This window comes from Myotis lucifugus, unplaced genomic scaffold (assembly GCF_000147115.1).
Source record: "Myotis lucifugus unplaced genomic scaffold, Myoluc2.0 scaffold_20, whole genome shotgun sequence".
Lineage (NCBI taxonomy): Eukaryota > Metazoa > Chordata > Mammalia > Chiroptera > Vespertilionidae > Myotis > Myotis lucifugus.
In genome coordinates this window covers 9,192,308-9,220,154 of record NW_005871068.1, presented here as the reverse complement: position 1 = coordinate 9,220,154, position 27,847 = coordinate 9,192,308, and the positions used below count along the sequence as shown (strand labels likewise).

The following is a 27,847-nucleotide window of genomic DNA, read 5'->3' as shown; positions in this document are numbered from 1 at the left end:
TTTCTCTCAATTACACCCTGGAAGGATATTATAGAATGTATTGGAGTTGAAGAGGAGGAGAAAAACTAACATATTAAGAAATATGACTGTCAGTTTTATCACATGCACACATACACACTATGCACAGCAGAGTAAGGGATAAAGTGGAGGTTTAGTTGGACACTTGCTGATTGTAATCTCAACTCTGCCATTTGCAAGTTGTTATCTTGGACAAATTGACTCAGTACCCCTCAGTTTTGACATCTGTAAAATCAGACAACACCCTTTTTGTGGGAGGGTATGTATTAGGGGGAAAATGTATGAAACACACAGTGTTTGTCACAAAGTAAACTTTTTAAAAGACATTTTTTATTGATTTCAGAGAGGAAGGGAGAGGGAGAGATAGAAACATCATTGATGAGAGAAAATGATTGATTGGCTGCCTCCCGTATACCCCACACTGGGGATGGAACCCACAATCTGGGCATGTGCCCTGACCAGGAATTGAACCATAACCTCCTGGTTCATAGGTCGACGCTCAACCACTGAGCCATGCTGGCTGGGCTCACAAAGTAAACTTCTAACAACTCTATTAATATTAGTACAGCAGTTGCTATCAATATAGAGTAGTTTGTTGGCCTTTTTAGCACAGCTAAGGATTTTAGTATTTTTTTTTATCTTTGCACAGTCATATAGTTTGGCTGGGGTTTTTTTTTGTTGCTGTTTGTTTTGCTTTGCTTTTTTATTTTTTCATGTCAAGTTTTAATTGCATGGAGGGCTATCAAAATTTTAAAACTTATTTCATGCATACTTCCATTTTCTAAGGATCATTATTTGCTTTTTATGGTGTGTTTTTCTCACACTAATTTAAGAAAAATATACGGAAGAATATTTGAGTGTATTTAATTGGATATATAAGTTGACCCTTCAAGCAATATTTGACCCTGAATAACTGACCTGCCTGTTAACTAATAAATTCACACCACAAGTAAATGTAGTGAGGTAAATTGTAGAAATGTATCTTCAAAATGGTCTTTCTAAAGTGATTTTTCAAAGGTACCTGTAATGAGAGATCTAGTTCTGCAAAACAGTGCCAAGGAGAAGTAACCACAAATACTTTAGAGATGAATGTGGTTTCTCTCACCCATCGCTCTATTTCTGTAAGACCAGCTGTAAATCTCACCCAGGTACTTAAACTCGTCATTATTTCATTGAAAAATGAAGAGGTGACAATCACGGTGATAAAAGGGCATGCTAATAGGAAGCATTTCTATAAAGGGAAATGCTGTGACTTTGCAAAGCTCATTCATCTGAGGACTAAATCTAGGGCTAATTAGGTGGCCTGAAAGAGTATTTTACTTTCTGAGGTACAAAACCTGGACATTTCACGTGGCATGCCACCTTTTTCTTAGTCCATCTGGCAAGCACCTGCTTAGAACCCACAACTTTAAGTAATATCTGGACTGCCCTAATGTCAGCCTTGTTGCTGTTTCTGTTCATTTGCCAATGAAAAATTCAGATGTTTATGTTCACTTTGTAAGGGAATTCCTTGTAGTATCAAATGCAGTCTCCTAATCCTGTCTATTTACCAGTGCCTTCTGAATAGTAGCATCAGTTCTTTGCGACCTTTGGAATGATTTATTTGGAACTATTGAAGAGTAGGAGTAAAGAGAGAAAGGTGTTAGTGTTAATCATTTGGCTGCATATGAGAAGTATTGGTGAAATTATTGACTATTTATGGTCATTTTCTGAAGGTATAGAATTTACAGTGGGTGCACTTATAAACAATTTTAAAGGAAAGAAGAAATATTCAACCTCTACAAAGCACACTCTGAACTTGTTACCATTGGGTAAGATTTTAAAATAACTTTTAGAATTTCTTATCCTAGAAAATGAATTAATACTTATAATTTGGGGTTCATTTCTTTCATAATTATTGTCCCTAAAGTTCTTGTGCATGTATTTGTGTTTATGTGTCTTGCACGTGTACCCATTTATGAACAGGGTTAGTCCTAATGTTATGGACACTTTTAATCAAAGTGCCTATCTCCTACTGGCATTTATTATAATCAGAACTGAAGAAATAATCTCTTTCAAGAGCTTGTGCTGAGCACCTAGAAGTTGCAAGACATCCAACTGTGTCATATAAGGTTATAGTCTTTTGGGCTGAGGACTCCCAGCTCTGATAGTCTGAGAGAACAGATACAAACACAATATATAAAGGTAACAGTGGCATGAAGACACGTACACCCAGCAGTGCTTGGAGGCTACAGGGTAGGAAAAGGAGGAAGAGAGATATGGGTTAATCAGGAGTTGTTCTCTGGGGTAGATTGCCCAGGCCCTGACTGATGCCTGACATTGATTAATCGATACTCCATCCTAGTGTTTAACAAGTGTTCCATCCAAAAAGTCTTCTGTAATATTTAACTTCCCTTCCTTCAGCTTCAATTAATGCACATTTCTTTTGTTCTCTCTTCACGAAAGCTAGACAGAAGCCAGTAGCAAAGCACTTTATATTTCTATATATGAAGAGGTTTGTTTGTTTGTTTATTGTTGTTTTTTTTCAGGCATACTTCGGTCTTCTCCAGACTAAGGAAAAACAAACACGTTTCTTAAAATAATTGAATTGTTTCTCAAAAGTTTTATTTCACTTGACTGCTTAATAATTAATAAGCCTTGATACTATGCTTTAAGTGTTTAATCTTGGGAAAGAAACTTAATTTTTACAATTATATGGAAAGAATTATTTGGTTTCTATTTCAAAACAGAATTTTGGATCCCAAACATCAAATAGAATCCTGTTAAACTAAGAACTTTGTAAAGTAAAATGAACATTAACATTGCTGAGTTTATTGATGTGAAAAAAGTATTAATCCTATTCATAAATTGTACTTTTCATTATTGCATTTTACTTTTTTGACAAATAGAGCGTTAGTGTCTGTTTCTATATGGTAGCATTACAATATAACTTAAGATAACTTTGGATAAATTTCTAAAACTTTAGTGTGTTTCACAAAGACCTTTATTTCTTTTCTCTGCAGTTGAAGCTACTGTTTTGTGCCTCTATGTGTCGTGCAGAAATTGATCTGCAATACATGTGGAGTCTCCAAGGGTATAGTTAAATTTAGTAATTTTATTGCTAACTGTGAAGTTAATCTGCACTGTATGTGTTCTTTTCCTCAGGAAACTGAAGTAGCTGTTCAAGCTAAACAGCCGGATGTGGAAGGGATTTTGTCTAAAGGGCAGCATTTGTACAAGGAAAAACCAGCCACTGAGCCAGTGAAGGTAATGAAGCAACCTCTAGCAATATCCATTACCTCATAATGGGTAATCCTTCCCCTGTTGTACATTTTCCATTGGTATAGTCTATTTATAATCAATGAAATAACTTGTAGAGAAGTATTGGCCATACTGCAATAGCTGAGCTGTCTTTTTGATCAACATATCCTATTTATATATTGTGATCTTAAGACTATTAACGAGTCATTGCATTAAAGGACTCATTTCTGTCCTGGTGCGCCGCCATCAATACAAAAAGTAGTCCCACCTTCAAGGTAGATTAACTTCTTTGAGGCTTTATTGCTTTGCTTGCCAGCCTTGATGCTTTTCATATTGTTTAGCTTCATTCAGATCAAGCTACTGCATCATACTGCCTGTCTCCAACAGCTGTAAAGAATCACAATATGGTCCATGACCTTTCTTTTCTCTGTTGTTCTTTCTTATGAAAGAGGAATCGGCATTTGGGATTCAGTACTTCATTGGGTCAAAAATTGTTAGTGAAATGTCATGTAATTGCTTCTCTCTTGGGTGAAAAAGCTGGCCTGGGAGAAAGCTTTCTACTCCTTTCCTTTTCCCATGTGCATTTGAAGCATCTGACACGTTTATTCATAGGCTATTACATGAGGAGAGGAATGGAAACCAGCTCAGTTTTCAAAAATAGCTAATCAATGGCTTCCACTTGCAAATGAGAGTCCAGTGATAAATAGATGTTAGGTATGGGTTACCTTATTTTCTGTACCTGACCAAAATTATAATGGCTACCCATTATGATGAAGGTTCCCGTATGCCTGTAATGGTGGTTGTTTATTGATCAGTCCTGGTTTCTCTAGCTAATGTTGCAGGCTAAGATTTAGTGAGCCTCCCCCTCATGTTTAAAACTGCTCTAAAACAGTGCAGGTCAATAACCTCATTATACAGACCTAGTTTATCCTTGCAGACAACATTACCATGACTTAGACACTGTCCCTAAGGTCACCACTTACACTTGGCCCAAGCGTCATTTCTAGAATATTGTTGCTTTTCTTTCGGTGCTTTTTCTTAGGTAAAGTTAAACTTTTAACCTCAAAGTAATGTTCAAATACCAGATGCTGAAAGGCACCTATTTCTCTAGAAATATCAATGGGGATTTATTGAGTAATACACTGTCCCACTTCTAACATCTGAAAGAGTAATGATAATTTGCATTTAGTTCCAAGCCTGGTCTGATGATTTTCATGAAGTAGCAATGTGTTCAGTATTTATTTATTTATTTCATTTATTTTTATTTTTATTTTTGTTAATCCTCAAAGGAGGATATTTTATCATTGATTTTTAGGGAGAGTAGAAGAGAGAGGGAAAGACAGAGGGAAGCATTGATGTGAGAGAAACATCAATTGGTTGCCTCTTGCATGAGCTCCAACCAGGGCCTGGGCCAGGGAGGAGTCTGCAACTGAGGTACATGCCCTTGACTGGAATCAAACGCTGGACCCTTTGATCCACAGGCTCACGCTCTATCCACTGAGCCAAACCGGCTAGGGCTGTGTTCAGTATTTAGATGAGAGAGATAGCCCTAACCGGTTTGGCTCAGTGGATAGAGCGTCAGCCTGCAGACTTAAGGGTCCCAGGTTCGATTCCGGTCAAGGGCATGTACCTTGGTTGCGGGCACATCCCCAGTAGGGAGTGTGCAGGAGGCAGCTGATCGATGTTTCTAACTCTCTATTCTCCCTTCCTCTCTGTAAAAAAATCAATGAAATAGATGAGAGAGATAGAGAGGGTCCTGAAAATAGCAATTTCAGGGTTTCTGTTGATGCTCTAAGCCAAGCCAACTCCCTAGCAGACACCTTTCTTGGTTAATGGAGTGACTTCTGTGGCAAGCACTGAAACAGACAAATGGACCATTTTGTAGGTCCACTCTGTATACTCTGGTTTGATCCTCAAAGATGTTATGCAGGGTTTCTTAAAATTGTTACAGATTACAAATGTGCATTTAAATTGGCTTATACATTTGAACCTTTGTAAAAGAAAAACACACAGAGTGAAAAGTCTTAATTGAAAGTCGAGAAAACCTATAAATTTAATTTTCATTATTTTTATTGAATTTATTGGGGTGACATCCTATCTAATAATAGACAAACATGGTAATTGGCCATACCTTCGCTACACCTCCCATTAGCTAATCAGCATGATATGCAAATTAACCGCCAACAAAGATGGCGGTTAATATGCATACTGCAGGCGGGTCCGGCAGCTTGCGACACTACCCACAGGACCAAGGCCCGGATCCGTGACCCAGTGAGGTGGGGCCGGCAGTGCGGGAGGCTGCTCGTGGGTCCCGGGCCCTGGATCTGTGACCTGGCGAGGGAGCAAAGTGGCGGAGAAGGGAAAGAGCCCAGGTTGCAGAGAAGGGAGGGAGCCGAGGGCTAAGCGGGGAAGGGCAGAGAAGGGAGGGAGCCGAGGGCTAAGCGGGGAAGGGAGGGAGCAAGGCAGCGGAGAAGGGAGTGAAGCCTGCCTCGGTGAGGAAGCCCTATTCTTGCAGGAATAGGCCGGAAGAAGCCCTATTCTTGCAGGAATCTTCCTGCAACGGGCATCTAGTTGGTTAATAAAATGATATAGGTTTTAGGTCTACAACTCTATAATACATCATATATAATACATATATTGTATTGTGTGTTCACCATCCCATCAAGACTCCTTCCATAACCATTTATCCACCACTTTTCCCTTGTCTATCCCCCCTACCTACTTTTCCCTCTGATAATCACCATACTGTTGTCTGTCTCTATAAGGGTGTTTTTTTGGTGCTTAATTCCTTCACCTTTTTCACCCAGCCCCCCAATTATCTCACCTCTGACAGCTGTCAGTCTGTTTTCTGTATCTTGGAGTCTGTTTTTATTTTGTTTGTTTATTTTGTGCATTAGATTCCACATGTAAGTGAGATTATAAGGTATTTGTCTTGCTGACTGGCTTAATTTGTTTTCACTGTATGTAAACAATCCAAGCAATTGATTCTAACTTATCACATCTCCATTCATACCCTCAGCTCCCTGGCTACTTTAAGATCTGGGCTCTGCCATGTCTGAGAATACCTACTTTCTCCTGCCACATTAATGGTATAAAAGGGAAATTATCTTTCGGAAATCAAAGACAGAGCAAGGAGGTGTTCACTTTCCCTCTTTTGTATCCCTTAAAACCTTTTTGGCAGAATTAGAACTCTTTTTTCTTTCCTCCTTTTCCCCTTTCCTCCTTCCCCATTTTCTCTCAAGTCATCTCATTTGGGAGAAGCAGAATTTATGTAAAACTCATTCCTGTTCTACCATTTATCCCTTGGGTTTGGAGAATATTAAACATATCAGGTTGATAGTGATGGGCAAGATTGAGGTTGGGGGTGTGGAGAAATAGTTGATTCACCTGCAAACTTTGCCATAAGCTATGGCCTTGAAAACACCTGAAACTTAGCTGGAGTTGGTGATAGCCTGAAACACTAGAGCAGGGGTCCTCAAACTTTTTAAACAGGGGGCCAGTTCACTGTCCCTCAGACCGTTGGAGGGCCGGACTATAGTTTAAAAAAAAACCATGAACAAATTACTATGCACACTGCACATATCTTATTTTGAAGTAAAAAAACAAAACGGGAACAAATACAATATTTGTATTTGCATGTGGCCCGTGGGCCGTAGTTTGAGGACCCCTGCACTAAAGGCTCAAAAATGACCTCATAGTTCAGACCATGGAGCCCAGAAATACAGGGCTGCAAGCTGCCGGGACTATGTAAATCTCTGTATGGATTAAAAAATTATTTTTAAAGGTTAGGAATATTTTTCTGAAGAATTATCCATTTCTCTGATAGTCCATAAACAAAGCCCGTTTTCAACATGAACAAAGTTTCAACTTTAATTTGTTATACCCACACTTTCAAATTGTGCTACCTAATGCCTTTTCTCCTTAACTGTCAGGTTTCTCACCCCTTAACAGAAGAAAAATGGGTCCCAGTAGTCTGCACTAGATTTTCATGAAAGAAGTGTGTGTTGTTGTTGTTTTTCATTTTTTGGTATTTTTGGGGGGAGGTGGAGGTACCTTTAGAAACTAATAATTATCTAGAAGAATGTGATAGTCTCAAAAAGTAAAATGAAAACCCCTCTTGGTATGTATATAAGAGGGAGTGTTTAAGTAGATAATTAGTGTGTCCACTACTTGCAGACATTTTAATTAAGGACACATTAGAGACTGATTCTGTTTCTTAGGAAATTAACTGTCTATTGGCACCTCTACATTCTATATCAGACAGCCTGTTTGTTCAGTTCCTACACTCACCTCACAAGCTGAGTCCTGTTTGGGAGCCTCACTCATCTATGTTCCATTTTTTTGCTTTTTCTTCACTTCATCAACTTCTGTAGGATTTCTTTACTTTTCAAAAGTAGTAAAATCTTAAAGCATGATCAAAGATATGCATCTTTATTTTGCTTTCCCTCTCCTCTCTCTCTCTCTCTTCCCCCCCACTCCCCTCCTCTCCCTCTCCCCCCCAAATACACACACTTTTATCTCATTTGATTTGTAAATTGTTCCATCATCTTAACTTCAATAATTATTGAAGATTTTTAAATATGTTTTTATTGATTTCAGAGAGTTTTTATTGATTTCAGAGAAGAAGGGAAAGGGAGGGAGAAACATCAATGATGAGAGAGAATCACGCGATCAACCAGAAACTTGATCAAGCCAGAAACTTGATCAAACAATGCTCAACCATACTGGCTGGACAAATGTGCCATAGTGGCTGGACAAATTATTGAAGATTTGTTGGATAAGTTAAATTGTTTAACATTTTCCTTAAGCTATACCTTTGGTAATAATATTTTACAATAATACTGTTGATGAAATCATTTTAATAGGTTATATTTTCTGCAGATTAATGACTAGATCCTCAATAATACCCAGTTTTGCAGTTAAAAAGCAATAAAAACAACTGCCATGAATAGCAACAATATTGACAAATACCAAAAAAATTAAGCAATTTGTTATTTGATTTTTAAAAATTTTTAACACTCTTCTGAACTTGTGTTTAGATGACATTTTCTTCAATTCGTACTTATTCTTTCTGTTTAAATTTTAACAGATATAAGTATTTCAGACTACTAGTGGATATTAGAACTGAGAGCATTAATGGAATTTTTAATGTCTTGGTTGCTTGCTGAAGCGATAAGATGAAACCAGCTGGTTTGCTTTGCTAACTTTTTAGATTATTACAAAGATATCACTAACATGAATTTAATAGTATATTTTATCACTGCTCTTCAATTCTTTTTTATTGTAACAGAAAAAGTAAAGTGTTAAGAGCCTTCTGTATTTGGTCAAAGGGTTCTACCCCAACCCTTAACACAAGCAATTGCTGTAGACAAATGGTCAAGAGAACAGTTATAATCTTCCAGGCATCATTTCCTCTGATATAAGCTGCAAAATGACAGTATCATTAGTCATTTTCAATTATAGTCATTCAAAACCAGGGATGTATTATTTTCCCAGCTGTTTTGTTGTTAATTAACTAGATTAAGCTGTTTTTTTTTCTCCCAATGAATTTGTTCTACTGCCAACAAACATTTTAGCATTTCTAAGAACTTATTTAGGGTTTGTGTGGGTTTTTTTGCCTGATAATTTTTAATGTATTACTCACAACAGAAATGTCTACTTGGTCAAAGTGTTGCCCAATCAAATATTATAATTATGACAATATTTGGACTTTATAAATCATCTGTTAGGCATACAATCTCATTTGCCTGGTGCAGATCTCATTTGCCTGGTAAGCACAATTCTATGTCAGTGTTAATAGAAAAATTGGGGAAAATAATTATAGAAAGATAATACATATAATAAAGAATTTATAATTTATTAATACATAAATAGAATTTCATTTTTAGAAAACTCAAGTTTGCTTTACAACTGAGGAAAAAGTCTTAGATTATGAGAGGCTGAATAAATGTTAATCATTCTTGAATATAAGGAGAGCCCTCACTTTTTCCATTGAGAAGATGAAATTTATAATAGATTTTTGAGCAACTTGTAGACATACACACTTAGAAATATGGATGAGATTGGCATATGTTTAATTATATTTAATTTCTTAATGGAGCAGCATGTACATATTTGAAATCTCACATTTCATAAAATAACACACTGATTAGAAATATTGATTTTACCACATTTATCTTTTATGAAATGAGTTCATTCACATTATTCATATGTATATTCCAGAATTCTAGAGCTCACTGTCTTCCAGGTTATTTGAAATATGGCACTGAGTCCCCTTATGATGCTGTTAAAGTTCTCTGTCTAAATACAGCTAGCAACATGCCTATAATCAAAAGTTAGGATTACTTTGCTTACCGCAGCAAGGGAGAAAGCTCTCCAAAGACTGTGGGGCATCTCAATTAAGGACACTGGCAAGAGCTGTTTAGCGGGTTTGGCTGGCTAGCACATTTTAAAGATAAATTAGGGAAGTGGAAGCCATTTTTGGATTAGATGCTGTCAAGAAACAGAGTCAGTGTGGTGATCGGGTGCCTTAATTTTTATCTAGAAGGTGAGGGGATTAAAGCCAGGCAGAATGGCCTTGGCTTTGTCTCATTCCAAACATGGCCCTGTGGTGGCCCTATCCCTGGCTAGTTTATTTTCTGTGACTGTCTTTTGTGTTCAATTGAGATCATCACTCATCTAGCTTAGATAGCTGCCAGTTACCAGAAGGGCCATATTTCACTTCCTCGATGTTATCACTTGAATTTTTATCCCCTGCCTCACTGCCCATTCATAAAATATTAGGAGGTAATCTTTTCATGTTTCTTAGATATTTACTATTTATCACCTCATCTGAATAACATCTTGTTTTGCTTTTTAAACCTATCTTTAAATGACTTGTTTACAATGCCCATTCACCGCTAGTGTGAGGTTGTATCCTATGAATAAATGCCAATGGTTTATCAACTTTCTTCACCTCCTTTTTTATTAACCAATGCTGTCATATGACTTTCATAAGCATCCCAAAAGTCACATCTCTTGAGGTTATTGTAGGCTACTCTGCAACTTTTTTGTTGAAAATAAAATGATACACAAAAGATATTATAAAGCTCTAATTTGAACTGATATCTTTCTGAGGAAATATTTGGGGGTAAAGTCTCAATTTAGACTCACTCAGTAGTAGCAAATGCTGGAACTGGGCAAGCATTTTAAAAATTTAAGTTTCACCCCTAGTCCTCAGTTGTATTAGTTGCACTTATAGGGACATAGATGTTTCAATTATAATATTCACATATTTGTTTTGTATATACAACCATAAATTGATTCATTTATTCATGTAACAGATATTAATTGCATGCCAAACATTGATACAAGAGAAAATATATTAAAATTTTGAAAATCCCTAAACACAAATAGAGATAAAAATATATTTTATTTTAAGATAAAAAGTAAAGCTATATTTAGAAATCATATTTCTTGTAATTAATTTCCACTCTTTTTTGAAATCAGTCAGAAGTGTTTATTGAGCAACCACTACATTCTCAGAACTTTGTTGAATATTGTGAAGAGTCTAGACAAGTTTAGGGCATGGTGCATACTTCTAAGGTCCTTAATGCCATTGGAGTTTACAGTAAATCCTTCTTCAATGATGATATTAATAATGTAAGAGTTACATTTTGATTGAGTTTGGCCAATATGCTTGACCACTCTCTATTCATTGAATGTTTCTCTAAGGATCTCCTCTTTTCTATAAGTTTAGATCAGTTTTACTCTTGAATGAAAATATTTTAATTTCAATACAATTCCAGTCAAGGTTCTTTTAGCTGCAAAGAAGAATTACTCTTTTCACTAGCAAAATAGAGGGTTTTATCATGAAATACAGAGCATCTCAATGATCCCAAGGAAAGACTCACATTGTATATTATAATAGAATTGGGAATCAGAATTGTTTGATATAATTGTCTTAGCATTTAATGACCATTTCCAAGCAAATGACATACAATAGAAAATAATGCTTTGCTGCAAAAGTCCCCAAATGAAACTAAGTTTGCCATTTAAAATAAAAATGATCTCAAACATTCTATCTTTGAGTAAAATATGAATCCACTCTGATTGTTAAATTTGAATTCTTGTGAGGAAAGGCTGGGATCTGCAATTTACTTTTTTTGTTGTTTTTCCCTATATTCAGATGTATTGCAGATGCTTTATTTTTTAAAATGTTTTAAAATTTTTATTACAGTTGGCATACAATATTATATTAGTTTCATAGTGTCTAATCACTACAACATAGTGATTAGTCATTTGTGTAACACTAGAGGCCCGGTGCATGAATTCGTGCGTGGGTGGGGTCTGGCCAGCATCGCCCCCTGGTTGAACTCCCAGTCAAGGGGACAATTTGCATATTAGCCTTTTATTATATAGGATAAGAAGTGATCATCCAAATAAGTCTAGTACCCATCTGACACCATACATAGCTATTACATTATTATTGGCTATATCCCCATGAATATTTTATAACTTACAAGCTGTGAAAGTTTTGTAACTATTTTGTAACTACTTTGACTATATTAGCTATGCTGTACTTTATATCCCTGTGACTATTTCACCCAGCCCTTCAAACCCTTCCTATGTGGAAACCATCAGTTTGTTTTCTGTATCTATGAATTTGTTTCTGTTTTGTTTGTTTGTTTATTTTTATTAGATTCCATATATAAATAAAATTGTATTCAAAGTTTTAAAATTCTTGGAACCTGATCAGGAATAGTACTTGATAACTATTATCCCAGTGATTTCATATTTTAAGATGTTGAAGTTTAGACATATCTTTGGTTCCCTTAAATTTGGTTTAAGATTATTGACATGGTTAGCAAATTATTACCTTTTACAGATGTTTATTGAGCACTACTTAAACTTTATTATGTGAAGAATGCTGCATTAGTTACTGCAATCAAAATTTTTGCACTTGTTAGAACTTCACAGCCTAACAGAAAAGATGTGAGAATAGAAAATATGGGCTCATGCCAGAGGACCAGAAAGAAAAACAAAACAAAACAAAACAAAACAAAACAGATCTTCCCTTGTACATAAGTTATCAATTAAGGCTCAAAAGTACAGCAGGTACTTGAATAAATTACAAGACAGGTTCTGGCTGGTGTTGCTAAATGGTTAGAGCATTAGCTCACAGACCAAATGGTCTCGGGTTTGATTCCCAGTCAAGGGCATATACCTGGGGTGCAAGCGCAATCCCCAGCCCTGGTCAGTCGGGGCACATGCAGGTGGCAACCAATTAATGTTTCTCTTTCTCTCCCTTCCACTCCCTCTAAAAATCAATGGAAAAATATCCTTGGGTGAGGATTAACAACAACAACAAAAATGTAACAATAAGTTGCAAGACTGTTTTTGTGATCACTTGAATCAAAATCTATAGCTATTTTATGTGATATTATCCTATATAATAAAAGTGTAATATGCAAATCAACCAAACAGCAGAACGACCATCCGGGACCATGCTATGACACCTACTGGTGCCAGGCCAGCCAAGGCGGGTGTGATGTGATTGGTTGGGGACCCAGCTATCACCCCACAGAGGGAAGCCCAGACCACGGGCCAGGCGGGCTGTGGTGGGTGGGTGGGGCCTCCCTCTGGGAGGGAAGCCCGGGTACCCGGTGCCTGAGGGAAGCCGGTGCCGGCAGCCAGAGGAAGGAAGGCCTACTCTTGCACTAATTTTGTGCATTGGGCCTCTAGTATGCTAATAACTATGAAAGATTGGAAAATATACAATTCTGAGCTTATTGCATTTTTGATACTTTGCAGTATCCTCAGATGTTCGTGGCTCATTCAGAATACCATTTAATTTTTAAAGTCTCTACATTTGAAATTATAATAATACCCCATTTACCCATCTGGAAAAAACAGTGGATAACATTGAAATAAATGTATAGACTGTTCAGACTTTATGTATTAATAAAATAAAATTAAATATATAAACATGTTCTTTTCAGGATAACCAAAACCTAGTCCTTTCAGCATTGAAATATTTTTATTTTAACTATTTTAGTGAACACTTTTATTGACTGTTTTCTGATTTGCTTCATTAAGTAGAGCATAATAACTAACCAACAATTTTATAGTACTTTACAGTTCACAGAATTCTTTTCACATAAAATATCTCATTTAGTTTCTCCAACAAAGCTATGAGTTAGGTGGTAGTGTTATATCTATATTTTAAGGATGATAAATCTGAGTGACCTATCTGATTTGCCAATGATCACCCAACCAGTAGTAATGATTTAGAACTGAAATCCAGGACTTCTCATTCTAAAACACAATGTAATTTCAATGTTTCTTAATTTTAAGGGGTGTCATTATCAGCATTAATTATTGTTTCTTTTTGTTATAAAGTGATGTTCATGTACTATGAAGTTCAATATAGATCACTGTTTCTTCCATTAATACCCAGATGAAGTAGTTGATTTTTTTCTAGAAGTCACGTTGTAAGATAAATGCATACCTTTAAATATTAGAATCAAACTCAACACAGTGAGATGCTTGCACTATGAGAAGAAAGTGAAACCTTGGCCAAATGTAAACTCTGATCTCCCCTCCCCCACTCACTTTGGGGCCATATGCTTACTTAGTAGAATAGTAGGCAGATCCCAGCAGTGTTTAAATCAATCTCTAATCAGTCTCTCCCTCTCTCTCTCTCTCTCTCTCTCTCTCTCTCTCTCTCTCTCTTTCCCTCCCCCTCCCTCCCTCCCTCCCTCCCCCTACATATAAGTTAAATGGTGTATAATGAGACTTCACCATATTTTGTGCCATTATCTCTTCAATAAATGACCAAGATTACTACATTTTCTAGTTATCTACTTCTATGTTTATTGTCTTCTCCCTATTTCTATTACTACCTTTTTTTCAACATGGTTACTATTTAGTTGCTCTTAATATTTGTCCACGGGAAGTCACTGCAACTTTGCAAGAGAATCAAGAAACTAAATATACATTACTTCACTAGCTTTTTATACTATTTAATTCTCAGTGTTTAGCTCTGATGTCAGAATGGATAAATATCTTTCACGTGTCAAACTTTCAATGGTAGTCTTCAACACTGATCAGAGGCATTTTTGTTTGCTTTTCAATTCAAGGCTTATGTTTTAATAAATAAAAAGAGTTATATTCATTGATATGATACTAAGTGTTTAACAACATAAATTCTGGAGAGAAATTAAAAGCCCCTATTTGACATGATGTTAGATACAATAGACATAAATAATATCAAAAGCACAGATGGCAGTTAAATTAGGTCGTGATGAATTTTTAGTATTTATTCCCTTGGCAGCTTTTCTCAAGTAGCGTTCCTCAATAGAATTAAGTCCTATAGAAAATGATTTGTGGACCTGTTTTCTTATTCTTTTCAAGGATGGTGCTGTTTAGGTAACTCATTAGGTATAATGGACTGCTTAGGCTTTGGTCTTGGACAATCAGCATCAGTGTCAACTGGAAAATTGTTAGAAATACTAGTTCTTGGGGCCCACCCAAGACACTGAATCTAGACCACTGGAGCTGGAACCCAGCTTTCAATGGTTTAACAATGCCTATGGGTGATCCTGATGAACCCAAAGTTATGGGAGCCACTGCTCCAGGACATTAGGATTAATCCCCATGCATTGAGAAGATTTGCCCTAGAACCTTAAGTCCTCTGCTTCCAGCCAGTGGAAAAGGAAAGAAAGGGTGGGGAAACTTACCCTTTTTTGCAAAAGCCTCAGCCCAGAACCGACAGATATTCTCACATTCTACTGGCAATAAGGACAGATATTCTCACATTCTACTGGCAATAAGGACAGATATTCTCACATTCTACTGGCAATAAGGACAGATATTCTCACATTCTACTGGCAATAAGGACAGTAGCACCCTCCCCCACATACACACCCTGCATCCACGATTTTGCTTTTTTCAGTTTCTTTCACTTTTCACAGTATCAGTTACCTGTCCGTGGTCAGGTGTGATCTGAAAATATTAAATGGAAAATTCCAGAGATAAACAATAAGTTTTAAATTGTATGCTATTCTGATTGGTGTGAGGAAATTTCATACCTTCCTGCTCTATCCTGCCTGGGGTGTGAATCATCCCTTTGTCCAGCATCTCCATGCTGTTTACATTCCCTATCTGTTAGTCACTTAGTAGCCATTTGTTATAAAGTTGACTGTCACAGTATTGCAATGCTTGTATTCAAGTAACCCTTATTTTACTTAATAAAGACTCCAAAGTCATTCACATATCTTTCATTACAGCATATTGTTATATTTATTCTATTTTATTTTAGCTATTCTTGTTAATCTCTTACTGCACCTAATTTATAAATTAAACTTTATGTTGGAGATATATATATATTAAGGAAAAAGCATAGTATATACAAGGGTTGATACTATCAATGGTTTCAGGCATTGTATCTGCTCATGTGAGCTAATTGCCAAATTTTCAGGCATTTTGGAAGCCACTTGACATTATCTTGAGAACTTGAACATGGCTATGGGGACTATTTACACCACAGAAATGGGCAAACACTAAAATCAGGGCCTTTTTCCACAACTCAAAGAAAGCCAGTTGTAAACATATACTAACACGGCACTAACCTATACAGGCTTGGCTGACTCTACTGGGAGCCCTGCAGCTGAAATGGCCCTTCAAAATGACTCAACTTTGAGCCCCATTGACTGAGCCTTTATACCCTTGCCGTGGTCAGTCATTGAATGAGGGCTGCCCTGAGAAGGGCATGCTCTCGGGCAAGTCAGTTCTCTGCAGCTAGAACAGTCCTTCAAGGGACTAACAGCTGAAGGATGTGTACTGATATCTTTTTCACAACTTGGGGTAAGAATTCATCCTTGAAGTGGATTCTGAGTGGCATTCTTCATGTATACCACACACACCCTCCTTCCAAGAGATCCTAATATAATTGATTTGTCATGAGCCAGGGAATTAGGATATTTTTAATGTTCTCTGGACAATTCTCATATGTAGCCACACTAGATACTATTTACAAGATTCAAGCCAATTGCTGAAATGACACTGTTTTTTGATGGTTGATTTGTTTTTATTTTGTTAATGTCTGTATTCCACTTCCTTTAAATGAAATTGTGCCTGGAGCAAAAGCCCTGTATGCAGCAAATAATTGATAAATATTTCTAGGGTGGTTGGCTAAAGTAATTATGGTAAATTGGAAAGGAATTTTACCCAGAATAATTAACTTACAGGTAAAATACAATGGAAATACAATAATGTATTCTCAAAATGAATTAATAAGTTCCTGAATTAAGTTATCTTTAAGATATTAATCAAATAAATAACATGTATGCTTTTCTATTAAAGAGGAAGTTAGAAGATCTGAGCTCTGAGTGGAAGGCGGTAACCCATTTACTTCAAGAGCTGAGGGCAAAGCAGCCTGGCCCAGCTCCTGGACTGGCCACTGTTGGAGCCTGTAAGTACTGGATCACATTCTCTTTGGCTGTAGCCATTTGCTCAAAAGCACAATAGTGAGGCGATGTCTGGGTGAAGGGGAAAATTTGTTGCAATTCTTAAAATAGAAATAAACCTTTTATTACTACTATTTACTATACACAGTGCCTTAGAGTAGGTTCCTTAGAAATGGACTCTGATTCAGAGTGTTGGATGACAAAAGCATATTGGAGTGTGTTTTCGGGAGATACACCTACGATGAAGAAAGGTACTTGGGAGCAAAGAGTGGAAGAGGCTAAAGGGTGATTTGACTATGACAGAGGCCGAATCCATCAGCTGATTCCATAGGAGCCTTAGAGCTGGGCTGGCTCTGCAGAGCTGTCCTGAATTGCAGGGAGAGGGCCTGGCCTTTATATTCCTGACCCAGCTATTTATTGCCCATGGGCTGCCCACAGGGAGGAAAGGGAGACCTTAGAAGTATTTTCTGGGGCCAAAGGCAATTGCTAGTTAAGGAACACCTTTAACAACAAATACTCCCAGCAGCAGGGATGGGGTTTGTTGTCCCTGAACAGGGGATTAGGAAGGAGCACCAGAGTACCCCCTAGTACAGTGATGGCGAACCTATGACACGCGTGTCAGAGGTGACACGCGAACTCATTATTTGGTTGATTTTTCTTTGTTAAATGGCATTTAAATATATAAAATAAATATCAAAAATATAAGTCTTTGTTTTACTATGGTTGCAAATATCAAAAAATTTCTATATGTGACACAGCACCAGAGTTAGGGTTTTTCAAAATGCTGACACGCCGAGCTCAAAAGGTTCGCCATCACTTCCCTAGTACTAATGCATGAGGGTTCATTTTCAATGAATCCTGTATCATTTAGACAATATTCTTCAAATATGCCTTTACAAATTCCTGAAACCACAGAAACACAGTCCTCCTACCCCCTCCCCCTGTCCCAATCTTAAGAGCTCTTTGATTTTTAGTTCAAGAAAAAGAAAAATAGACTATGACTACTACAAGCAAGCATGGGGAGGAATGTTTCTTCATTTAACTATAGTTTTAATTTTTATGTTCACTGCATATTTTCAGTCTTTTATTTCACTTTCTAGTCATTTGTTCATAGAAGGTATGCATAAAATCTCATTGTAATGTTAAGGCTGCCTGGGAGGGGGGACAGGGGAGAGCTAGAGAAGTCCTTTGCTATACCAACCCTATAATTACGCAGGGCTAAAAACATCTTTGTGTTGTTGTTGTTGTTGTTTTTGCCTTGTTTACTTTTAAAAGATCAAGTGATTGAAGTATTGAAGCATGTTGACTGGGTCTTCAAATAAAGTTTATATTCATTTTATATCAAGTAGAAATATAGCACCCACGGTAGCACAATGATAATTCAATAGAAAGCACAAATAGTTCCTGTGTTAAAAGAGGTCATGCAATCTGGGGACAGTGTGTTTCATGTGCCCCCTAGGATTTTTGCACAGTCATCAGAGTTGGATTTATTTATTTTTTCTTCAGAGTTGGATTTAATAACATTGAAGACTTGATAATGATATGCAAGCATTCCTTTTTTAAATCATTCTGGGACAGTAAAATTGCTATATCAGGGTTTATATTCAATTAAGTATACCAGGTTTATTTCTCCTTAGTTTTTATTATTTTCATATATTTTTATTTATTTCAGAGAAGAACGGAGAGGGAGAGAGAGAGATAGAAACATCAATGATGAGAGAGAATCATTGATTAGTTGCCTCCTGAACACCCCCTACTTGGGATTAAGCCCGCAACCCCGGCATGTGCCCTTGACCAGAACTGAACCGGAGACCCTTCAGTCCGCAGGCTGACACTCTATCCACTAAGGCAAACCAGCTAGGGCAGCCAAACCAGCTAGGGCTATTTCTTTTTAGACCTGTAATTTTTGGTTCCCTCAGCACATATATATAGTTTGTCTCTATATAATCATTTATTGGTGTTTGTTTACTATCTTTCTGTCATATGTTCAACTCTCTAACTCTGTAAAGAGATTTGGTTCCAATGATTTGTTGATAAGTTTGTTGAACTCTGAACATAATTATGGGTTTATGCCCCTCTTTAAGTCACTTTACTCATGGTAGGCGGATTACAAAGCCAGAGCACAGTAATCTATTTCACCTGTAAAGTACTTAAATGTAACAATAATCTTTCTAATGGAAAATACATTTAAAGTTCAAATTTTTATTTTTACCAACAGGTATGATTCATCCATTTAATAAATATTATTGAATAACTTTCATGTATTGAACATCATACGAGGTGCTGAGGATGCAGCATAGTATAAGATAAAGTCCCTCCTTTCATAAAACATGTACTCTGGAAGAGAAAAGTGATGAGCTAATAAAGAGAATACAAACTATCTTTTTTTTCAATTTAAACGTTTTTTTTCTTTTTTATTGTTTTATTGCTTAAAGTATTACAAAAACTATCTTGATATTAAGTGTTATAGAGTGTAGTTCACAGATTGACGTCAAATGGGCATTTTAGAAATGCAGAGTCTCGGGCCCCACCCTAGACCCAATGATTCATAATCTGTATTTGAATAGGATCCCCATGTGATTTGTGTGCACACTGAAGTTTGAGAAACACAGTTATGAAGAACAAGAAGACAGGAGACAAGTCAAAGGAAGTGAATATGAGAACATAACTATCTATAGTAAGGTCAGGGAAGCTTATCTTTCAAGATAACATTTGAGAAGCTGTTAATAATGAGAAAGTGAGCCATATGTATATCTGGGGGAAATTACTCCAGAAAGAGAAAGAACCAGAGTAAAGGCCTTGAACTGGAGCAAGATGGAAAAATATCAAGGAGACTAATGACACCAAAGCAGAGAGCAAGGGTACATTTGGCCAAAACAGTGGAAGACATTTTTATGCCCTTCTTTCCTCTCCCTGACCTAAGAGTCTCATCTCCCCCTACCACTCCTTGCCACCATCTTGTCCCTCCACATTGTTGCCAGTAGTGAAAGTCTGGGAATGGCCGCAGCTCCAAGCCACTGGTGATAACTGGTTGAGCTTGGGCCAGAGATGAAGAAGTGAAGGAGAGAGGAATTTTCTCAAGAGCAGGGGTATTCATCCCTTATAGTAAACTGACACAGAGCTGGGCTTAAAGTAAAAATGTTAAATCCACAAATGTTGGATGAAAAGAATCAATCGAGATTCAGGTAGATCCAGAGCTACTTTTATTCAAACAAAATATTCTTTTTTCTTTAACATCTGTTTTAAATATCAGAATTAAGAATTACTCAAATTCCTGACTTCCAGAAAGTTAATAACAAATACAGTATTAAAAAATCTGATTTTTAATATGGTATAGATATATGATTATTTCACCTATTATATTGTAATATAATGTAATATATAATTCATCATAGTAAGTTTTTTTTCATTGTACTATTGTGCTAACTGGTCTTGCATATGTCCTTATCTTCCAAATAATTGCAAAGAGCATATGGTTATAAGCAATTTTTGTAAAAGTAAGAATCCCAAGGCTTGGAGGGGAAATAGCTAGATTAAGGCCACACAGCTGGGAAGAACCTGAGCCAAGATTCCAATCCAAGTGTGTCAGGCTCCAAAACTTGTGTTGTGTTTTGCTTTGCTTTGCTTTGTTTTGTTTTTTTGCTGTGCCTTGTACTATCTCTCTGTCCAAGAACCTAATGGAAATTGTAGATATGAAGGCAGCTAGCCAGTAGTTAATGTTATTTAACTCAATCTTTGATGTATGGGTAATAAAAGTGAGATATGATGCTATGTCTTTTCTACTTAAGGAATAGAAGAAATCAGTTTACTCTACTGAATTTCTTAGAATTCTAGAACTCTGCACCTCTTAGAATTATAGAACTCTGTACTTAGAATAATCATTGAAATTATCATCTGATTGAATAGTCTCTTATATGTATGGAAAGTGAAGCTCAAAGGTCTTTTTTAAAAAATACCAAACCAAGTTTCTTTGTGTCAGCTTACTTAAATTATGTAATACTATGAGGATGAGATGGTGCTCTCTGAGCTATTTAAATTGTTTCAATTTACAGGATTAATAGTCATGCTGGCAAAAGAAAAAAATTCTTTGCAATCAGTTGCTTGGATACCTGAGTGTATCTACTATCTATCTCTACATAAAAACACCCCAAATGTAATGTGTTAAAACAAGAATTATTTACTTGATCATGATTCGGTGGGTCTGCATATTGGGCTATGATTAGCTGGATAGTTATTCTGAAGGTCTTGCTAGGGGCCATTTGAGTACATGGAGTTATCTGGCAACTCAACAGGAGTTAGATGGTCTAAAATGAACTTACTCAGATATCTGACAGCTCACTGTCGATTTGAAAACCTTGGTTTCTTACAAGGCCTCTCATCCTCCAGTAGGCTGGACTGAGCTTCATTATGTGGCATTCTCAGGACAGCATTTTGAAAGGGTAAGAATGGAAGCCACACCTCTTGATGCCTAGACTCATAACATCACTTCTGCTAGATTCTATTGGTCAAAGCAAGTTGCAAGGCCAGTCAAGATTCAAGCAGTGTAGAAACAGACTTCACTTCCTGAAGGGAGAAGCTATAATATCATTGCATAGGGGCTTACATACAGGAATGGGAGGCTTTATTGTGGCCATCTTTGCACACAAACAACTACATTGGGGAAATGGGTAGGGGGAGCAGACATGAATGATAATGTTGGTCTGCATCCAATGTCCTATGTCTGTGGTTCTCAAACTTAACCATACATTAAAATCACCCATTTCTCATTAGAACACAGATTGTTGGGCTTCAACCCCAGTTACTGATTCAGTAGATCTAGAGTGAACCTGAGAATTAGAATCTCTAAAAAGTCCCCAGGTGATGGTGATGGTGATGCTGCTGCTCCTTTAAGAGCTACTCTCATAAGCCTATGGTGAATGGAGAAGGAGTTCATCCCTAATCCTGCATGCACCATGGAGTGGAATTTAAGTGAGATCCAATGCTGTGGATGCCAAAGGGAACTCCATGTTATTTTAGCACCACCATTCCTCTTCCCTCCCCCCCAAAGACTTTTTAGCTTGGAAGTTCAAGTAGATGGAGAGCACTCTAAGCCCAGTTAGTATAGTATTTGCCTAGCAGAGCAGCTCAGAGACCTGTGGGGAGAATAGCCATGCTTATATGAAGCTTCCCTAGAGATTCGCAGAAACATTTAAGTAGATAGGACTTTGCCTTGGACTGAAGGCCTGCATGGCAGATGGAGGCAAAGAGCCATCAAATATGGTTGTAAATGTCAATGTGAATTCTTTCTTAACCACAAGCTGCTGGGTCTGGGAACATTCATATTCTACAATACCCAATTTAGCATTTTTGAAAGAAATTGCATACAGAACATACTTAATGTGAAGACTCCAAATCAAGATATTGAAGTTTTTCAAATGCCCCAGCATAATAACTATTAAGTGAATGAACATTGTATATATATACACATGGAAGTGACAATTAATAGAAGTTACTACTTGATTAAACACTGATAAAACCATCTCTTCCTGTAATGAATTTTGAGGAGAGCAAGTTTCAAGTGTAATTATAAAAGTGCTGCCCTGGAGGTCAAGAAGCCTAAATTCTAATCCCAATTGTGCTACCACCTAGATAAGGGATCAACACACATTTTTTGTAAAGAGCCAGATAGTGGATATTTTCTGCTTTGTGGATCATAAAATTAACTTTGTCATTATATTCTTAAAGCAGCCAGACCACAGGCAATATATAAATAAATGGGCATGGCTGTGTTCCAATAACACTTTATTCACAAAAACCTGAAGATATAAGGTGGTAAAAATTGGCCTTTAATGCCTGAGACTTTGTCTTGAGCAAGGGGGCATCCCTGAAGAGAGTATCACACACATGTATGTCTTTTCACAATGCCAGGTTTATTAGGGGAGACCTCCTCAATAAGCCAATAGAGTCGCACACAGGTTACACACAGAAAATGGCAGCTTAAGTGATAGAAGAAAGCAGAGTGAGCATCCAGTGTGAAGTCCCAGTCACTGGTGGTGTCCCCAGGTGGAGAAGTGGATGTCAATCTCAAGTCAGGTGGCTCCAGTGGTGACACAGGTCAGGACAGGTGGATTTGAAGCCCAGCAGAGTTCCAAGCATGACCTTTGGTATACCCAGTCTCAAGTGTTAAATGGTCAGAGTTCTGAGGTCTTATAGATCACCAGGGGTGGCAGTCTCACTCATATTGGTGCCAAGATGCAGTCCTTATCCAGGTGTTCAGACTTGTGGTTTGGGATGTTCTGGGCCCCTCCTAAGGGCATATCCATTATACCCCATTAACTCAGTCTTCACATACCATTTGAAATAACTGACATAGCTGACAGTGACTCCATGTTGGATTATCAATGTGGATCAATGAGTCCACTCTGCTCTTGATATAGATAGGCTTCTTTTTTTGATTTACATGATATTTATTGACAACCTGGAAGGTATTATAAGAAATAATGATTCTGGTTTCAGTAAAGACATGAAGGTCAACAGATACTTTCTCTTATGCAAACAAGCCTCCCTCTCTGCTTAAAATAAGGTTGAAAGATAACTGTCTCCGCTCAGTCTACCCCTCTAGCAAGAGATCCAAAGTCTGTATCGGCAAACTGTGGCTCTTGAGCCACATGCGACACTTTGGCCCCTTGAGTGTGGCTTTTCCACAATACCACGTGCAGGTGCGCACATACAGTGCGATTGAAACTTCGTGGCCCATGCGCAGAAGTTGGTTTTCAGCCTGGGCGAGTCTATTTTAAAGAAGTACTGTTGATATTTGGCTCTGTTGACTAATGAGTTTGCTGACCACTGGTATAAACCATAACATTTTGCAGCTGTCCTTCTACTGTGGAAAGGCCATGAGCTCCATGAGGACCAAGTGTGTTTATTTTAGATCAACATGGCATTGACAATAATTACAATAGTGCCTGAGATCCAGTTCTGCATTCAATAATTATTTCAAATAAATGAACTGTTGAATGGCTTTTTAAAAATATTTCTCCAGTTCCAACTTTTCCTCCTTTCTATCTCTTGTCCATCCATTCTTTTCTAGTCATTTGGAAACTACAACACCCAATAAATAATTTATTTTATCCTGAGGAATGTGGATGGAAAAAGAAATTATGAAGAACCTTATTAGCATAAATTGTATAATGCACATACTCAGTTACAGAGAACCAGGCCAAAATGGCTGGGAGAATATTTGATTTTATTTTTTTATTTGCATATTAGTCTTTTATTTTTATTTCTTTATTGGTAAATTCAAGTAACTGTGACTCTGCCCAGACATTTATCTCTCCATAGGAGAAACTCGCCCATTTGCAGAGCAGTTGTAATGCTGGGGAGGAATCATTCGTGGAACAACATTCAATGGGCAGGAGTTGATGGATGAATATCCCATTTTCTTCACTCCTTGTAGGATAACTCCGAGGCATATTCCGCACCAGAGGTCTCCAGTGGGGTTGTGCCATCCTTCTCAGAAACACAAAAAGAGGTGCCATTGTTGGGGAGAGGGAAATTTCCCCCTCCTATCCCTCTTGAGTTCTTATGGCTGGACTAATAAAATCAACACAAGATCAGATTAACAGGAGGGAAAAAATTTAATACATACATACAGGAAATCATAAATGATACTCAGTGAAATGATAAACCACACCAGATATTTATATTTTTTAGACAAAGAAACAATAAGTTTGGAAGAATTGATAGGAAGAAATTTAGGTTTGGATGCTCATTAGTAAGCAATCCAAACAGAAAGAGAGCTTAGTAGTAAATTAGCAAAAATAGTAATAATAAGGTTTCTTTTTTAAAAATCTATCTTTATTGTTGAAAGTATTATAGATGTCTCCTGTTTCCCTCTCCCCCCCGCATTGATCTCCTCCATCCTGCTCCCACCCCCTCCCCAGGCCTTCACCACACTATTGTCTGTTTTATGCATGTATGCATATAAGCCTTCTTAGCTTTGGTTTTCTTAACTCTAGCTATAAGGTTCTCTCTCAGCCCCTTTGGAGCAAGGAGGAGGATACCTTTCATAGGGAGATTTATTTCCTGCATTCAAGGAGACAAGGGAGGGTCAACATGCTTTTCTCCTACTGTTTGCTTGTCCAGTAACTTGAATTCAAAGTAATCATTATGCCCTTGTGGGATATTTGGGGGAGGCCTTCCCTGGGCCCCAACACCCATACCTTTTCCTGTTTCAGTTGTGTTGCCTACTGTTGATTCTGCTTCAGTTGAAGCTTTTGGACAAGGCACATCAGTTTCAGTGGAGCCAAGTCTTTCTCTGCCTCATTAACAGATGACTACTCTATTGAAATCATCTAGGACACGGCTATACAATCATTGACTTTATCCTTAAAACCTCTAAAGTTTAAGAACTTTTTCCAAGTCTAATGTTCTAGGAGTAAGATTTTGTACCAAAATATGGGAAGTCCCCTGATCAGTTTTAATAACAGGACAAGAAATTAATTGTAGACCCTCCCCAGGATATCTCGAAGCCCTGAGCAGCTACAGAGAACCCCCCAACTCTTGGCAGCAATAAATTAATCATCCATTAATTGAATAATATCTGTATGCTTCAGTGAGGTGAGGTGCTTAACGTATGAGATATGTCGCAATATACAAAGGAAGTTACAACAGTAAACTGGCTGGGTAGGCCCCAGTATTGCTCACATTGATCAGAAAGAAGTCTTTCTATGTAGGCAGTGGGAGTCCCTGGTCCCAGGCCAGGTTCTCCAACAACATTCCCTGGTTATAAGGAAGATACAACCATATATCACGGTTAACATCCAAGGCAGTGATAGACTGTGAGGACTAGAGTATTTAGATGTTAGTTATCCATTTTGTGATGATGAAGTTCCCTTTTGTTCTCCTTCTCTTCACTTTTTGGCAGTTTTGTTGCTTGGTTATCATCTCCAGTAAGGGCCAAGCTTCGGGGTCTGAACTGGCAAAAGAAAGGAAGAGAAGCTCTAATCCATCATTTCTATGCTTGTTAGAAGCATTCCTGGAAGTTTCAGAGTGGGGTGTGTGTGTGTGCATGTGTGTGGAAGAGGAGGAAGATAACATCAATGGTTGAATTAAGTATTCTGATCATTAGAGATTTTTCAGTTACCCACATCCTGCATTTTAACAGAAATAAAGGTTTACAATAAAATTACCTTAGCCTTCTTGTATTATTTATCTCCTTCCAAAAAAGGACCTTTGCTGGAAATTGCTATAACATTCACCACAATGTTGAATTTCTTCTCAAACTATTATCAAAGGGAAATTAGAACTATTTAAACATATTTGTGAGACTAAGCACCCCCTGCCCACGAAAGTAAGAATTCTCCATATATTCCTAATATGTCCTAAAATTTTGCTGAGTCATTTTGACATTGAATATAACTTCAGCCTCAACGAAAGAAGATTCCAAAAGGACACTGTAGCAGTTTGCACTTAAATTGTAGATTATGAGATTGTGATCTGAACGTTCTTTGAGAGGTCATTCATTCTTCTCCACTCTCTTCAAGAAAGCTCTTTCTCTAGTAGAAGCAATCTTAAGGTTAACTGCCTACTCTCTTCTTTAAAAATCAAGAGTAGGTAGAGTTCCAACACTGCTGTTATACTCGACATTCCTTTAGCTGCCTGACCCAAGTTCCAGTTACTGTCTAAATTATTTTTTGACTAGGCAAAGAACATTTCTTCTTAATGTGCATTTATATGTTCTTTGAAGTCTGTTATTTAATCTTCCTTCAACTTTTCTTTTCTTGCATAAATCAGGTGAGTCCCCATGGCCTATCAACAAAAAAGTTGTTTTTCAAATGTTTACACGTCTGTTTCTCAAATGTTTAGACATTTCCGTGCACACACCCCCTTCTACTCTCCCAAGTGTGTTTTCCATATTGATTTTCGGTTGTAGGCTTCAGAATTGAAGGCGGTCCCATAATTACTGGTCTACTCTTGATTCAGTCATGTGAAAGTCTGCACAGCATTTTCTACCTTTATATAATGATATCATTATGCCTGCTCTAATGTATTACTAGCTTATATTAAATTTGACAACTATTTGAGTATCTGGTATTTTTCTGCCACATTTTATCTTACCAGTCATATCCTTCTATATTAGAACACCCCAAAAATGTTTCTCTTGCAATATAAAGTATCCTTCAATGGAAACTTGTGACTTCATCAGCAACATTTATACCTGCTCATTTTTCCCCATTCTAGAACTGGTCTACCTCATTCACACCCTTCTCCTCCAGGTACTGGCATATCTCTCTGCTCTTATTCACAGCCACTTTTCTAGAAATAGTCTAGCCTGGCCAGCATAGCTCAGTGCTTGAGCGTTGACCTATGAACCAGGAGGTCACAGTTAGATTCCAGTCAGGGCACATGCCCAGGTTGCAGTCTTGATCCTCAGTGTAGGCTGTGCAGAAGGCAGCTGATCCATGATTTTGTCTTTATTGATGCTTCTATCTCTCCCTCTCTGAAATCAATAAAAATATATTTAAAAAATGAAAGAGTCTGTATTTCTGTCTCTCTCTCTTACCCCCACTGCAGCATAGCCGTGTCCCTCCCTCAGTCCATAGAAAGTGTCCTAAGGCCAGAAATGATCTCTGTGTTAAAAAACCATTTCCATCTTCATCTTACAAGAACTTTTAGCAGCTTTTAATGCAGTTGGCCACTCCTGTTTTGAAACATTTCTTTTATCCCTTCACATACATATCACCACACTCTGTTTTTCCTCTTGCCTTCATGGCTGCTCTTTCTCAGCTTCTTTACTGGCTCAACCTCCTCTTCTTTACTGGCTTTTAAATATTTAAATTAATGTAGGCCTGCTTTTATCACATTCTTTAACCTCTTGGGTAATCTCATCTACTTGCATGATCTCAAATACCCTATATATTGAAGTTTCCCACATTCTTACTTTAAAGCCACACCTTACTTTTGACTTCTAGATCTAGACATTGATTTTTAAATATAGCAGTGTGTGTGGGGAGTGTGGGGGGACATGCCTATTTTTTTAGGAAAATAAATGCAATATGTGTGCATGGTATGCGGTAATAACTGCAATGGAAAATAAAACAGGGAAGAGTGTAAGGAATATGGGTATGGTATATGATGGTGGGGCTTATAGAGATAACTTC

The 27,847-nt window shown here is 37.4% G+C and overlaps 1 protein-coding gene across 1 annotated transcript in view; it reads left to right on the top strand.

Moving 5' to 3' along the window:
• DMD (dystrophin) overlaps positions 1 to 27,847 on the top strand; it is a 2,279,750-nt gene that overhangs the window by 1,544,814 nt on the left and 707,089 nt on the right. The window contains exons 49-50 of the mRNA XM_023751347.1: positions 3,163 to 3,264; positions 16,603 to 16,711. Of these exons, the coding sequence (XP_023607115.1) occupies positions 3,163 to 3,264; positions 16,603 to 16,711 (211 nt within the window). The remainder of the gene's footprint in view (positions 1 to 3,162; positions 3,265 to 16,602; positions 16,712 to 27,847) is intronic.